Source organism: Agelaius tricolor, unplaced genomic scaffold, assembly GCF_023055355.1.
Source record: "Agelaius tricolor isolate 1412-34295 unplaced genomic scaffold, bAgeTri1.0.p SCAF_109, whole genome shotgun sequence".
NCBI lineage: Eukaryota > Metazoa > Chordata > Aves > Passeriformes > Icteridae > Agelaius > Agelaius tricolor.
The window spans coordinates 92,875-107,918 of NW_027269369.1; the positions used below are offsets into that span (position 1 = coordinate 92,875).

Genomic DNA, 15,044 nt, shown 5'->3' on the forward strand with positions numbered 1-15,044 from the left:
GGAGAGCCTGGGGAGCCCATGGGGCACGGACGGGGGGGGACCGGGATGGGATCCAGGGATGGGATCCAGGATGGGATCCAGGGTGGGATCCAGGGTGGGATCCAGGGAGGGATCCAGGATGGGATCCAGGGATGGGATCCAGGATGGGACAGAGGGGTCCAGGATGGGATCCAGGAGGGACAGGAGGATCCAGGGACAGACAGACGGATCCAGGGATGGACAGAGGGATCCAGGATGGACAGACGGATCCAGGAGGGACAGAGGGACCCAGGGAGGGACAGGGGGATCCAGGATGGGATCCAGGGACAGACAGACGGATCCAGGGTGGGACAGACGGATCCAGGCACAGACAGAGGGATCCAGGGAGGGATCCAGGATGGACAGAGGGATCCAGGATGGGATCCAGGGACAGACAGACGGATCCAGGATGGACAGAGGGATCCAGGAGGGACAGAGGGACCCAGGGACAGACAGACGGATCCAGGGTGGGACAGGGGGATCCAGGCAGGGACAGAGGGATCCAGGATGGGATCCAGGAGGGACAGGAGGATCCAGGGACAGACAGACGGATCCAGGGATGGACAGAGGGATCCAGGATGGACAGACGGATCCAGGGAGGGACAGACAGATCCAGGGATGGACAGACGGATCCAGGGTGGGATCCAGGAGGGACAGAGGGACCCAGGGAGGGACAGGGGGATCCAGGATGGGATCCAGGGACAGACAGATGGATCCAGGGTGGGACAGACGGATCCAGGCAAGGACAGAGGGATCCAGGGAGGGATCCAGGATGGACAGAGGGATCCAGGATGGGATCCAGGGACAGACAGACGGATCCAGGATGGACAGAGGGATCCAGGATCCAGGATGGACAGACGGATCCAGGGAGGGACAGAGGGATCCAGGGTGGGATCCAGGAGGGACAGAGGGATCCAGGATGGGATCCAGGAGGGACAGAGGGATCCAGGATGGACAGAGGGGTCCAGCAGATCCCATGGGGCAGGGACAGAGCGATCTGGGGATCCCCTGGGTCCCGGGTGAGCTCAGCAGTGCTGGGGGCTCCTGTGGATCTCTGGGGGTCCCTCTGGTGTCCCCACACTGTCCCCACGGTGTCCCCTCAATGTCCCCACGGTGTCCCTGCAGAGCTGGAGGTGCTGAGTGCACCCTGTGTCCCCCTGTTCCAGTGTCCCCATGGTGTCCCCGTGGTGTCCCCGTGGTGTCCCCGTGGTGTCCCCATGTCCCCGCAGACCTGGAGGCGCTGAGCCCACTCTGTGTCCCCACGTCCTTGCGTCCCCAAGCCCCTGTGGTGTCCCCACAATGTCCCCACAATGTCCCCATACTGTCCCCATGGTGTCCCCGCAGAGCTGGAGATGCTGAGCACGGCCCTGCTGGGGCTGCAGGGTCCCTGTGTCCCCATGGCTGTGTCCCCATGTCCCCATGGTGTCCCCATGGTGTCCCCTCACTGTCCCCGCAGAGCTGGAGGCGCTGAGCGCGGCGCTGCTGGGGCTGGAGCCTCCCATGTCCCTGTGTCCCCAAGCCCCTGTGGTGTCCCCACACTGTCCCCACAATGTCCCTGCAGAGCTGGAGGCGCTGCCGCGGCTGCAGGGCCCGGTGCTGGAGCTGGCAATGGGGACATGTCCATGTCCCCACAATGTCCCCATGGTGTCCCCATGTCCCCTCACTGTCCCCTCACTGTCCCTGCAGAGCTGGAGGTGCTGAGCGCGGCCCTGCTGGAGCTGCAGGGTCCCTGTGTCCCTGTGTCCCTATGTCCCCTCAATGTCCCCACAATGTCCCCGCAGAGCTGGAGGCGCTGCCACGGCTGCAGGGCCCAGTGCTGGAGCTGGCAATGGGGACACACTGTGTCCCTGTGGTGTCCCCATGTCCCCTCACTGTCCCCGTGGTGTCCCCGCAGAGCTGGAGGCGCTGAGCGTGGCTGCAGGGCCCCTGTGTCCCTGTGTCCCCATGTCCCCATGGTGTCCCCACAATGTCCCCGCAGAGCTGGAGGCGCTGCCGCGGCTGCAGGGCCCGGTGCTGGAGCTGCCCGAGGGCACGCATGCTGTGTCCCTGTGTCCCCATGGCTGTGTCCCTGTGTCCCTGTGGTGTCCCCATGGTGTCCCTGTGTCCCTGTGGTGTCCCCACGGTGTCCCTGTGTCCCCTCAATGTCCCCATGGTGCCCCCGCAGAGCTGGAGATGCTGAGTGCGGCGCTGCCACGGCTGCAGGGCCCGGTGCTGGAGCTGCCCGAGGGCACACACGCTGTGTCCCTGTGTCCCCATGGCTGTGTCCCTGTGTCCCTGTGGTGTCCCCATGGTGTCCCCATGTCCCCTCACTGTCCCCGTGGTGTCCCCGCAGAGCTGGAGGCGCTGAGCGTGGCTGCAGGGCCCCTGTGTCCCTGTGTCACTGTGTCCCCATGGTGTCCCCACAATGTCCCCGCAGAGCTGGAGGCGCTGAGCACGGCGCTGCCCCCCATGGTGTCCCCACAATGTCCCCATGCTGTCCCCATGTCCCCACGATGTCCCCATGTCCCCGCAGAGCTGGAGGCGCTGGGTGTGGCGCTGCTGCGGCTGCAGGGCCCGGTGCTGGAGCTGCCCGAGGGCACGCACGCTGTGTCCCTGTGGTGTCCCCATGATGTCCCCATGTCCCCTCACTGTCCCCACAATGTCCCCGCAGAGCTGGAGGCGCTGTGCGCGGCGCTGCCGCGGCTGCAGGGCCCGGTGCTGGAGCTGCCCGAGGGCACACACGCTGTGTCCCTGTGGTGTCCCCATGTCCCCATGGTGTCCCCATGATGTCCCCATGTCCCCACAGAGCTGGAGGCGCTGTGCGCGGCGCTGCCGCGGCTGCAGGGCCCGGTGCTGGAGCTGCCCGAGGCGGCGCGGCGGCCGCTGGAGGAGCTGATGATGGAGGGGGACCTGCTGGAGGTGACGCTGGACGAGGCCCAGAGCATCTGGCGGCTGCTGCAGGCGACGCGCCCGCCCCCGCTGGGGCTGTTCCGCCTGCTGCTCGAGGTAGGGGACCCCGAAAATGACACGGGGGACCCCAAAACTGCCCGGGGTACAGAGCACAACCCCCAAAACTGCCCTGGGGACCCCAAAACTGCCATGGGCACCCCGAAACTGCCCCAGGGTACAGAGCACAACCCCGAAACTGCCCTGGGGACCCCAAAACTGCCCTGGGACCCCAAAACTGCCAGGGGAGCCCTGAAACTGCCCCAGGGACCCCGAAACTGCCATGGGGTACAGAGCACAACCCCCAGCACTGCCATGGGCACCCCGAAACTGCCCTGGGAGCCCCAACACTGCCATGGGGTACAGAGCACAACCCCAAAACTGCCATGGGAGCCCTGAAACTGCCCTGGGGACCCCAAAACTACCCCGGGGTGCAGAACAAACCCCCAAAATGCCCGGGGAGCCCCAAAACTGCCATGGGCATCCTGAAACTGCCACGGGCACCCCGAAACGGCCCTGGGAGCCCGAAACTGCCATGGGAGCCCCAGAACTGCCATGGGAGCCCCAAAACGGCCCTGGGGTACAGAGCACAACCCCCAAAACTGCCCTGGGAGCCCCAAAACTGCCAGGGGACCCCAAAACTGCCATGGGAGCCCCGAAATGGTCCTGGGGACCCCGAAACAGCCCTGGGCACCCCGAAACTGCCACGGGGACCCCTAGAACTGCCATGGGCACCCCAACACTGCCACAGGGTACAGAACAAACCCCCGAAACTGCCATGGGCACCCCAAAACTGCCCCGGGGACCCCAAAACTGCCATGGGAGCCCCAAAACTGCCCCTAGGGAGCCCGAAACTGCCATGGGGACCCCAAAACTGCCATGGGAGCCCCAAAACTGCCATGGGGACCCCGAAACTCCCATGGGGACCCCGAAACTGCCATGGGAGCCCCAAAACTGCCATGGGGACCCCAAAACTGCCATGGGAGCCCCAAAACTGCCATGGGAGCCCCAAAACTGCCATGGGAGCCCCGAAACTGCCATGGGTACAGAACAAACCCCCAAAACTGCCCCAGGCACCCTGAAACTGCCCCGGAGACCCCAAACCCATTGGGACCCTCTGTACCCCATAATTGCCCCATTAACCCTCTCTGTACCCCAGAAACCCCTCATTAACCCCTTCTGTGCCCCATTAACCTTCTCTGTGCCCCATTAACCCCTTCTGTACCCCATAACCCCTTGTTAACCCCTTCTGCACCCCACAACACCCCCAATAAATCCCTTCTGCACCCCACAACCCTCCCATTAACCCCTTTTGTAACCCATAATCCCCCATGAACCCTCTCTCTGCCCCATTAACCCCCTCTACACCCCATTAACCCCCTCTATACCTCATAATCCCCCATTAACCCCTTCAGTACCCCATAATCCCCCCCTTAACCCCTCCTGCACCCCCTCTATACCCCACTGCCCCCCCCCCATTAACCCCTGTCAGCCCAGCCCCTCCAGTCCCGATTTGGGGGTGTCTGATGGGGGTCTCTGTGTGTGTGCCCCCCCCATTTGGGGGTGTCTGATGGGGCTGTCCCCTCCTGTCCCCATTTGGGGCTGTCTGAGGGTCTCTCTCTGTGTCCCCTCCTGTCCCCATTTGGGTGTGTCTGAGGGTCCCTCTGTGTGTGTGTGTCCCTGTCCCCATTTCGGGGTGTCTGATGGGGGTCCCTCTCTCTCTCTGTGTCCCCCTCCCCATTTGGGGGTGTCTGACGGGGGTCCCTGTGTGTGTCCCCTGTCCCCAGCTGGAGCCGAGCGCCGGGGTGTCTGAGGGTCCCTCTCTGTGTCCCCTGTCCCCATTTTGGGGTGTCTGAGGGTCCCTCTCTGTCCCCAGCTGGAGCAGGCCGAGCGCTGGCCTGTCTGAGGGTCTCTCTCTGTGTCCCCTGTCCCCATTTTGGGGTGTCTGAGGGTCCCTCTCTGTCCCCAGCTGGAGCAGGCTGAGTGCCAGGCTGTCTGAGGGGGTCTCTGTGTCCCTGTCCCCAATCTGGGGCTGTCTGAGGGTCCCTCTCTGTGTCCCCTGTCCCCATTTTGGGGTGTCTGAGGGTCTCTCTCTGTGTCCCCAGCTGGAGCAGGCCGAGCACCGGGGTGTGAGGGTGTCTCTGTGTGTGTGTGTGTGTGTCCCCTGTCCCCATTTGGGGTGTCTGACAGGGGTCTCTGTCCCCTCCATCCCCAGCTGGAGCAGGCCGAGTGCCGGGGTGTCTGAGGGTCTCTGTGTGTGTGTGTGTCCCCTCCTGTCCCCATTTCGGGCTGTCTGAGGGTCCCTGTTTGTCCCCAGCTGGAGCAGGCCGAGCGCCGGGCTGTCTGAGGGGGTCTCTGTGTCCCTGTCCCCAATCTGGGTGTGTCTGAGGGTCTCTCTGTGTCCCCAGCTGGAGCAGGCCGAGCGCCGGGGTGTGAGGGTGTCTCTGTGTGTGTGTGTGTCCCCTCCTGTCCCCATTTTGGGGTGTCTGAGGGTCCCTCTCTGTCCCCTCCATCCCCAGCTGGAGCAGGCCGAGCACCGGGGTGTGAGGGGGTCTCTGAGTGTCCCCTGTCCCCAATCTGGGGCTGTCTGAGGGTCCCTGTTTGTCCCCTGTCCCCAGCTGGAGCAGGCCGAGCGCCGGGCTGTCTGAGGGGGTCTCTGTGTGTGTGTGTGCGTCCCTGTCCCCATTTCGGGCTGTCTGAGGGTCTCTCTGTGTCCCCAGCTGGAGCAGGCCGAGCGCCGGGGTGTGAGGGTGTCTCTGTGTGTGTGTGTGTCCCCTGTCCCCAATCTGGGTGTGTCTGAGGGTCTCTCTGTGTCCCCCTCCCCAGCTGGAGCAGGCCGAGCGCCGGGCTGTCTGAGGGGGTCTCTCTGTGTGTCCCCTGTCCCCATTTGGGGTGTCTGAGGGTCCCTCTCTGTCCCCAGCTGGAGCAGGCCGAGCGCTGGGCTGTCTGAGGGGGTCTCTGTGTGTGTGTGTGTCCCCTGTCCCCATTGGGGCTGTCTGAGGGTCTCTCTCTGTGTCCCCTGTCCCCAGTCTGGGTGTGTCTGAGGGTCCCGGTTTGTCCCCAGCTGGAGCAGGCCGAGCGCCGGGGTGTCTGAGGGGGTCTCTCTGTGTGTCCCCTGTCCCCATTGGGGCTGTCTGAGGGTCTCTCTGTGTCCCTGTCCCCAATCTGGGTGTGTCTGAGGGTCCCTGTTTGTCCCCAGCTGGAGCAGGCCGAGCGCCGGGGGCCTCGGGCCCGCGGCCGGGATCCCGAGAGGCGCCGGAAGCGCCGGGCGGAGCGGGGAGGGGGGGGGCACCTCCTGCCCTCCCTGGCCAAGGAGGAGCTGGAGCCAAAGAGGAGCCGGGGAACCGAGGGCGGGGGCGACCCCCGGGACCCCCGGGACAGCCCCACGGCCGGGGCCCAGACCCCGGGGGTGAGCGCGGGGGCACGGGGGGGATGCGGGGCTTAATGGGGAGGGGGTTGTGGGGCGCAGAGGGGGTTAACGGGGGTGTTATGAGGTATAGAAGGGGTTAATGGGGCATAGAAGGGGTTAAGGGGGGTGTTATGAGGTATAGAAGGGGTTAATGGGGGGATTAGGGGTACAGAAGGGGTTAATGGGGAGGGGGATTGGGGTGTATACAGAAGGGGTTAATGGGGTACAGAGGGGGTTAATGTGGGTGCAGAGGGGGATAAGGGGGGTGTTATGGGGCACAGAGGGGTTAATGAGGGGGTTATGGGGCACAGAAGGGGTTAATGGGGGGATTGGGGTGTACAGAAGGGGTTAATGGGGCATAGAAGGGGTTAATGGGGCACAGAGGGGGTTAATGGGGGGATTATGGGGCATAGAGGGGGTTAACGGGGGTGCTATGAGGTATAGAAGGGATTAATGGGGGGATTAGGGGTGCAGAAGGGGTTAATGGGGGACATTATGGGGTTAATGGGGGTCCAGGAGGATTCTGGGGTGCAGAGCAGCGGCTCTGGGGGGTTCCCCCTGTCCAGGGATCCATGGGGCTGGTTTGGGGGTGCAGCGGTTTTGGGGTACAGGGGTTTTGGGGTACAGTAGTGTTAGGGTACAATGTTTTTGGGTTGCAGTGGTTTTGGGGTACGTTTTTGGGTTGCAGCGGTTTTGGGGTACAGCGGTTTTGGGGTACAGTTATTTTGTGGTACACTGTTTTTGGGGTACAGTGATTTTAGGGTACAGTTGTTTTTGGGGTGCAGGGGTTTTGGGGTGCAGTTGTTTTTGGGTGCGTTGTTTTTGGGGTACAGTTGTTTTTGGGGTGCAGCAGTTTTGGGTGCGTTGTTTTTGGGGTACAGCAGTTTTGGGGTGCAGTTGTTTTTGGGTGCGTTGTTTTTGGGGTGCAGGGGTTTTGGGGTGCAGCAGTTTTGGGGTGCAGTTGTTTTTGGGGTGCAGCAGTTTTGGGTGCGTTGTTTTTGGGGTACAGCAGTTTTGGGGTGCAGGGGTTTTGGGGTGCGTTGTTTTTGGGGTGCAGCGTTTTTGGGGTGCAGCGGTTCCAGGCCTGTCCCCCCTGTGCCCCCCAGGACTCGTGACGCGGCGCCCCCAGCTCGGACACACAGACACAGACACGGACGGACCGACGGACGCGCCCGACACGGTGGGGATGGACTGGGAGGGGCCAGCCCGGCCCCGCCCCCTCACCCTGAGCCCCTCCCCCCCATCCCCACCCCCCCCCGATTTGGGGCTGGGGGTGCTGGGGGGGGGTGGGGGTCTCTCCCCTCTCCCCTCCCCCCCCCGCGATGTAATTATTTCATTTCTTTCTTTTGTATCGTTCAGCCCCGGGGGGGCCCCAAAACGGGGAGGGGGAGCCCCCAAAATGGGGGAGGGGGAGCCCCCCCAAAATGGGGAGGGGGAGCCCCAAAATGGAGGGGGAGGGGCCCCAACCAGCACAGCAGGGCCAGCCCCTCCCCCCGCCCCTCCCCCACCGGGTTTTTTATAGGATTTGGGGGGGGTGGGGGTGGGGGCGGGGCGGATTTGGGGCCCCCCCCTGCCCCTCCCCCCCTCCCCTCCCCCACACTAACGAGGCTCGAGCTCTTCGGAGCGGGGGGGGCGGGGCCGGCCCTTATTTTATTGTATTATGATTTTTTTTATTATTATTAAACTTTGGAGGTTAAAAAGGACTCGGAGGGGTTTTTTTGGGGGGGGGTTGGGGTGGGGTTGGGGTTTTGGGGGGTTTGGGATTTGGGGTACACGGTTTTGGGGAGTTCAGGGTTTTGGGGATTCAGGATTTTGGGGGGTTCAGATTTTTAGGGGTTCAGGGGTTTTGGGGGGTCTGGGATTTTGGGGGGTTTGGGATTTTGGGGGGTTCAGGGGTTTGGGGAGTTCAGGGATTTTGGGGGTTCGGGTTTTTGGGGGGTTCAGGGATTTTGGGGGGTTCGGGTTTTTGGGGGGTTCACGGATTTTGGGTGTTCAGGGATTTTGGGGGGTTTGGGATTTTAGGGGTTCACGGTTTTGGGGGTTCAGAGTTTTAGGGGTTCAGGGGTTCGGGGGTTTGGGTTGTTTGGGATTTGGGGGGTTCATTATTTTGGGGTTCACGGTTTTGGAGATTCAGGGTTTTTGGGGTTTCGGGTTTTGGGGGTTCGGGTTTTTGGGGAGTTCGGGATTTTGGGTGTTCAGGGATTTTGGGGGATCAGGGATTTTGGGGGCGTCAGGGATTTTGGGTGTTCAGGGATTTTGGGGGTTCAGGGTTTTGGGGGTTCAGAGTTTTAGGGGTTCAGGGGTTTGGGGGGTTCAGGGATTTTGGGGGTTTCAGGGGTTTTGTGGGTTCGGGATTTTGGCAGTTCAGGATTTTGAGGGATTCAGGTTTTTGGGGGTTCAGGGGTTTGGCAGGTTCAGGGTTTTGGGGGTTCAGGGACTTGGGGAGTTTGGGATTTTGGGGGTTCAGGGGTTTTGAGGCTTTGGGATTTTGGGGGTTCAGGGTTTTGGGGAGTTCAGGATTTTGAGGGATTCAGGTTTTTGGGGGTTCAGATTTTCAGGGGTTTGGCGGGTTCAGGGATTTTGGGGGTTTGGGGGGGGTCAGGGATTTTGGGGGTTTGGGATTTTGGGAGTTCAGATTTTTAAGGGTTCAGGGATTTTGGGGAGTTCAGGGATTTTGGGGGTTCAAGGATTTGGGGTTCACAGTTTTGGGGATTCAGGATTTCGAGGGATTCAGGTTTTTGAGGGTTCAGATTTTTAGGGGTTCAGGGGTTTTGGGACTTCAGGGTTTTGGGGGTTCAGGATTTTGAGGGATTCGGGTTTTTGGGGGTTCAGGGTTTTGGGGGTTCAAGGATTTTGGGGGTTTCAGGGGTTTTGGGGGTTCGGGATTTTTAGGGGTTCGGGGGTTTTGGGGAGTTCAGGGATTTGGGGGTTTCAGGGGTTTTGGGGTTTGGGTTTTTGGGGGTTCAGATTTTTAGGGGTTCAGGGGTTTGGCAGGTTCAGGGATTTTGGGGGTTCAGGGTTTTTGGGGAGCTCGGGGATTTTGGGGGGTTCAGGGACTTTGGGTGTTCAGGGATTTTGGGGAGGTTTGGGATTTTGGGGGGCTCAGGGCTTTGGGGGTTTCAGGGATTTTGGGGTTTCGGCATCTTGGGGGTTCAGATTTTTGGGGGTTCAGGGGTTTGGGGAGTTCAGGGATTTTGGGGGGTTCAGCATTTCGAGGGATTCAGGATTTTGGGGGTTTGGTTTTTTGGGGTTTGGATTTTGCAGGGTTCAGAATTTCGAGGGATTCGGGATTTTGGAGTTTCAGAATTTCGGGGGATTCAGGATTTTGGGGGTTTGGGTTTTTGGGGTTTGGATTTTGGAGTTTCAGAATTTCGAGGGATTCAGGATTTTTTGGGGTTTGGGTTTTTGGGGTTTCAGGATTTTGGGGGGTTCAGAATTTCGAGGGATTCAGGATTTTTGGTATTTGGGTTTTTGGGGGTTCAGGATTTCGGAGTTTCAGAATTTCAGGGGATTCAGGATTTTGGGGTTTGGGTTTTGGGGGGTTTGGATTTTGGGAGGTGCAGAATTTCGAGGGATTCAGGATTTTGGGAGTTTGGGTTTTTGGGGGGTTCAGAATTTCGAGGGATTCAGGATTTCAGGGTTTGGGTTTTTGAATTTTGGGGGGTTCAGAATTTCAAGGGATTCGGGATTTCGGGGTTTGGGTTTTTGGGGTTTCAGAATTTTGGGGATTCAGGATTTTTGGGGTTTGGATTTTGGGGGGTTCAGGATTTCAGGGGATTCAGGATTTCCGGGTTTGGGTTTTGGGGATTTGGATTTCGGAGTTTCAGAATTTCGGGGGATTCAGGATTTTGGGGGTTTGGGTTTTTGGGGGTTTCAGAATTTCGAGGGATTCAGGATTTCGGGGTTTGGATTTTTGGGGGTTCAGGGATTTTGGTGTTTGGGTTTTTGGGGTTCGGGCGGGTGCGGGAGCCTCCTCTGGGATCCCTGGAGCGATTCCTGGTCCTGAGGGGAAAAACCCCTTCAAGAGGTGAAAAATGAACTTTTGTGAGGTGAAAAATGCCCTTTTGTGAGGTGAAATTCACCTTTTTGAGGTAAAATTCCACTTTTCTGAGGCAAAATGCCCCTTTCACCGAGAGAACGAGGCCTTTTCAAGGTAAATTTTACATTTCTGAGGCCAAATCTGCGCCCTGAGGTGAAAAGTTCTTTTTTTTGTGGTAAAACGCGGCCTTTTCTTGAGGTAAAGGCCTCATTTATGAGGTAAAATTCACCTTTGCTGAGATTAAAAAAACCTTTCATGAAGTGAAATCTGCGCGGAAAGGAAGAACCGAAACCTCAAAAATCAGTGAGTGAGATAAAACTTCCATTTTCTGAGGTAAATTTTCAATTTTTTGAGGTAAAGCTTCCATTTTCTTAGGTACATTTTCCAATTTTTGCGGTAAAGTTTCCATTTTCTGAGATATATTTTCAATTTTCTGAGGTAAATTTTCCATTTTCTGAGGTAAATTCTCCATTTTTTTGAGGTAGTTTCCATTATTTGAGGTGAAATTTTCCAATTTTTGAGGTAATTTTTCCATTTTTGAGGTAAAGTTTCCATTTTCTGAGATAAATTTTCCAATTTTTGAGGTAAAATTTCCAATTCTTGAAGTAAATTTCCAATTTTTGAGGTAAATTTTCCATTTTTGAGGTAGTTTCCAATTTTTGAGGTAAAGTTTCCAATTTTTGAGGTAAAATTTCCAATTTCTGAGGTAAATTTTCCAATTTTTGAGGTAAATTTTCCATTTCTGAGGTAAAGTTTCCATTTCTGAGGTAGTTTCCAATTTCTGAGGTAAATTTTCCAATTTTTTGAGGTAAATTTTCGAGGTAAATTTTCCATTTCTGAGGTAAAGTTTCCATTTTTGATGTAAATTTTCCATTTTCTGAGGTAAATTTTCCATTTTTTGAGATAAATTTCCAATTTTTGAGGTAAATTTTCCATTTTCTGAGGTAAATTTTCCATTTCTGAGGTAAATTTTCAAATTTTTGAGATAAATTTTCAATTTTCTGAGGTAAATTTTTCATTTTGAGGTTAATTTTCCAATTTTGGAGGTAAAGTTTTCATTTTTTGAGATAAATTTTCCATTTTTTGAGGTAAATTTTCCAATTTCTGAGGTAAAGTTTCCAATTTTGAGGTAAAGCTTCCATTTTCTGAGGTAAATTTTCCATTTTTTTGAGGTAGTTTCCATTATTTGAGGTAAAATTTCCATATTTTGAGGTAAATTTTCTTTTTTTTTTTTGAGGTAAAGCTTCCAATTTTTGAGTTAAAGTTTCCATTTTCTGAGGTAAATTTTCCAATTTTTTGAGGTAAATTTTCCAATTTCTGAGGTAAATTTTCCATTTTCTGAGGTAAAGTTTCCATTTTCTGAGATAAAGTTTCAATTTCCTGAGGTAAAATCCCCTGAGGTAAATTCTGCATTTTTGGAGATAAAATCCTGCAAATTTCCCGAGGTAAAATCCCCATTTCGGAGGTGAAAATTCCTCTTTCCTCAGGGGTGCAAACACCTCCTTTGTAATGTAAAATTCACATTTTCTGAGGTGACAAAATCCCTTTTTCTGATGTAAAGTCCCCGCTTTTTTTGGTTTTTTTCGTTCCCTTTTTGGGTGTAAATCTCGTTTTTCCTGAGGCAAAAATTCCTTTTTTTTTTTTTGAGGTGAAAACACCTCCTTTTCTTGGAATAAATACTTCTTTTTTTAGGCAAAACTTTTTATAAAAAGGATTTTTTTTTGAGGTAATCATCCCTTTTTGAGAGGGAATATTCAATTTTGAGAACAATTCACCGTGCCCAGGAGGTAAATGTCTTTTTTCCTGAGATAAAACTCATTTTTTGAGGGGAAAAAAATTCCTTTTTGGAGTGAAAACTTCCTTTTGGAGAAAAAAACCCCATAATTTTAAGAAATTTCCCTTTTCCTGAAATAAAATCCTCCTTTTTTGAGGATATTCCCACTCATCCCTGATGTGAATATACCTTTAACAGTGAAAAAAAATCACATTTAAAAAAAAAATTATTTTTCCACTTTTTAAAATTTTTCTTTTCTTTGAGGGATTTTTTTTTAGGGAAAATTGGTTGTTTGTTTTGTATTCTTTTCTATGAGGGAAACCCTCTCTTTATTGAGTAAAAACTTTAATTTTTTTTTTGAGGTAAACATCCCTTTTCCTGAGGAAAATCCTCCTGAGCAGCAAATTTAAGGCAAATTAACTTTTTATAGAAAAAAAAAGGTGGGTTTTTTTTTTGGTTTTTTTTTGTTTGTTTGTTTTTTGTTTTTTGTTTATTTTTTTCCTGAGACAAACCCCTCATTTATTTAAAAATCCTCTTTTTTTTTTAATGTAACTCCCTCATTTTTCGAAATTGAGGCAAAATCCCTCGGGGTTTTTTTTTGAGCAAAAACATCCATTTTGAGGAAAATTTATATTATAAATCACCTCTTTTTAAAATATTTACCTCTTTTAAAAGATTTACCTCTTTTTGAGGTAAATATCCCTTTTCCTGAGGAAAAAAAATTAATTTTTTAATAATTAATAAATTTTTCGATACTTCCCCTACCCCCCAACTCATATCTCTGTTCCAAACCAAAAAAAATTCATTTTTTTGAGGTAAATCCCTTTTTTTTTTTGAGGAATCCTCCATTTCCTTTAATAAAACACAGTTTGGTTATTCTGAAGGAAATCACATTTCTTGGTTTTGAGTAGAAATTTCCTTTTTTTGAGGCAAATCCCCTTTTCCTGAGGGGAAAAAAATCCAATTTTTTTCAGGAAAAAAAACCCCCATCCCTGAGGCAAAGACCTCAGGGGAATTTTTGGGGCTCTCTGGGGGAAATTTGGGGATCCCTGAGGGGAATTTTGGGGATCTCTTGGTGATTTTTGGGGCTCTCTGAGGGGGATTTTGGGGCCCGTTGAATTTCAGGGATCCCTGAGGGGAATTTTGGGGATCCCTGAGGGGATTTTGGGGCCCAGGTGGATTTTGGGGCTCTCTGGGGAGATTTTGGGGTTCTCTGAAGGAATTTTGGGATCCCTGAGGGGAATTTTGGGGCCCAGGTGGATTTTGGGGCTCTCTCGGTGATTTTTAGGGGTTTCTGAGGGGATTTTGGGGCCTGGTGGATTTTGGGGCTGAGGGAATTTTTTGGGGCTCTCTCAGTGATTTTTAGGGGTTGCTGAGGGGATTTTGGGGCCCGTTGAATTTCGGGGATCCCTGAGGGGATTTTGGGGATCCCTGAGGGGATTTTGGGGCTCTCTGGGGAGATTTTGGGGTTCCCTGAAGGAATTTTGGGGCCCGGTGGATTTTGGGGCTGTCTGAGGGGATTTTGGGGCTCTCTCGGTGATTTTTAGGGGTTTCTGAGGGGATTTTGGGGCCTGGTGGATTTCAGGGTTCCCTGAGGGGATTTTTGGGGCTCTTTTGGTGGTTTTTTGGGATCCCTGAGGGGATTTTGGAGCTCTTTTGGTGATTTTTTGTGTTCTCTGAGGGGATTTTGGAGCTTCCTGAGGGGATTTTGCGGTTCTCTGAGAGGATTTTGGGGCCAGGTGGATTTCAGGGTTCTCTGAAGGAATTTTGCGCTTCCTGAGGGGATTTTGGGGCTCTCTGAGGGGATTTTGAGTCTCTCTGAGGAGATTTAGGGTCCCCGGTGGATTTGGGGGCGCTCTGAAGGAATTTTGGGGATCCCTGAGGGGATTTTGGGGCTCTCTGAGGGAATTTCGGGCCCCGGTGGAATCTGGGGCTCCCTGAGGGGATTGAGGAGGGGGCGGGACCAGGAGTGGGCGTGGCCACACAGGAGTGGGCGTGGCCTCACGCCAAACACGCGCCAGTACCTCAGACACGTGACCGCGCCTCCTACACGTGACAGCGCCTCCTGCACGTGACCGCCCCTCCTACACGTGACGGCGCGCGCTGAGGGGGCGTGGCCGACAAAGGGGGCGTAATCGCTGCGAAGGGGGCGTGGCCATTTCTGAGGGGGCGTGACCGCGCGCTGAAAAGGGCGTGGCCCGTCGGAGGAAAGGGGCGTGGTCTTCACAGAGGGGGCGTGACCGCACGCATCGAGGGGCGCGGTCGCTGCCCTGAGGGGGCGCGGCCCCAGCAGAGGGGGCGTGTGAAAACCACCAATCGCTTGTTTTTAAAATTTTAAAAGTTTTCTAGTAATAAAATGGTTATAAAAATAGTTTTATAATTCGAGTAATAATAATTCGGGCGATTTGAATTAGGACAAAACGAGATAATAAAAACAAAGAGTTATGGACAGTCCTTATTTTTGGGCAAAATAAGCCCAAAAAAGGACACACGTTAACAGAGGATTAACCCTTAAAAACAATAGCCTGTTGCCTATTCATACATCTCATACATGATGCATAAATTCCATTCAAACACAGGATTCTGTCTGGTCATCGTCAGCTTCTTCCTCCGAATCCTAACAGCGCCTTTGAGGCAGGAACAAGTTCATTTCTTCTGATCAGAAATCAATAAATTCTCTTTCTCTGAAAGATTCTGGTGTCCTGTGGTTGCTATCTCGCTGCGAGTCCTTTCTTTAAAAAAAGTATCCTGCATAGCATCGTTTCTATTTTAACATTTTTTATAACCTGAAACTATTTTCAACACAGTACTTAAGAGAATTAACAGAGCATTACTTTTTAACGCAACACATATAATATTCATTTGAATATTTGCCAAAA

General features: G+C 53.9%; 1 protein-coding gene and 1 long non-coding RNA gene across 2 annotated transcripts in view; both read left to right on the top strand.

Annotated features, from left to right (window-relative positions):
- Positions 1-8,052, top strand: part of KDM5C (lysine demethylase 5C) — a 57,008-nt gene extending 48,956 nt beyond the window's left edge. Inside the window, exons 27-29 of the mRNA XM_071419455.1 lie at positions 2,804-3,003; positions 6,143-6,352; positions 7,459-8,052. Coding sequence (XP_071275556.1) covers positions 2,804-3,003; positions 6,143-6,352; positions 7,459-7,467 — 419 coding nt within the window. The 3' untranslated portion in view covers positions 7,468-8,052. The remainder of the gene's footprint in view (positions 1-2,803; positions 3,004-6,142; positions 6,353-7,458) is intronic.
- A 475-nt stretch (positions 8,053-8,527) lies between these two features.
- Positions 8,528-10,215, top strand: LOC139586230 (uncharacterized). The gene is made up of 3 exons (XR_011677541.1): positions 8,528-9,086; positions 9,560-9,591; positions 9,770-10,215. It is a non-coding gene; the product is annotated as an uncharacterized lncRNA (long non-coding RNA).
- The last annotated feature ends 4,829 nt before the right edge of the window (positions 10,216-15,044 follow it).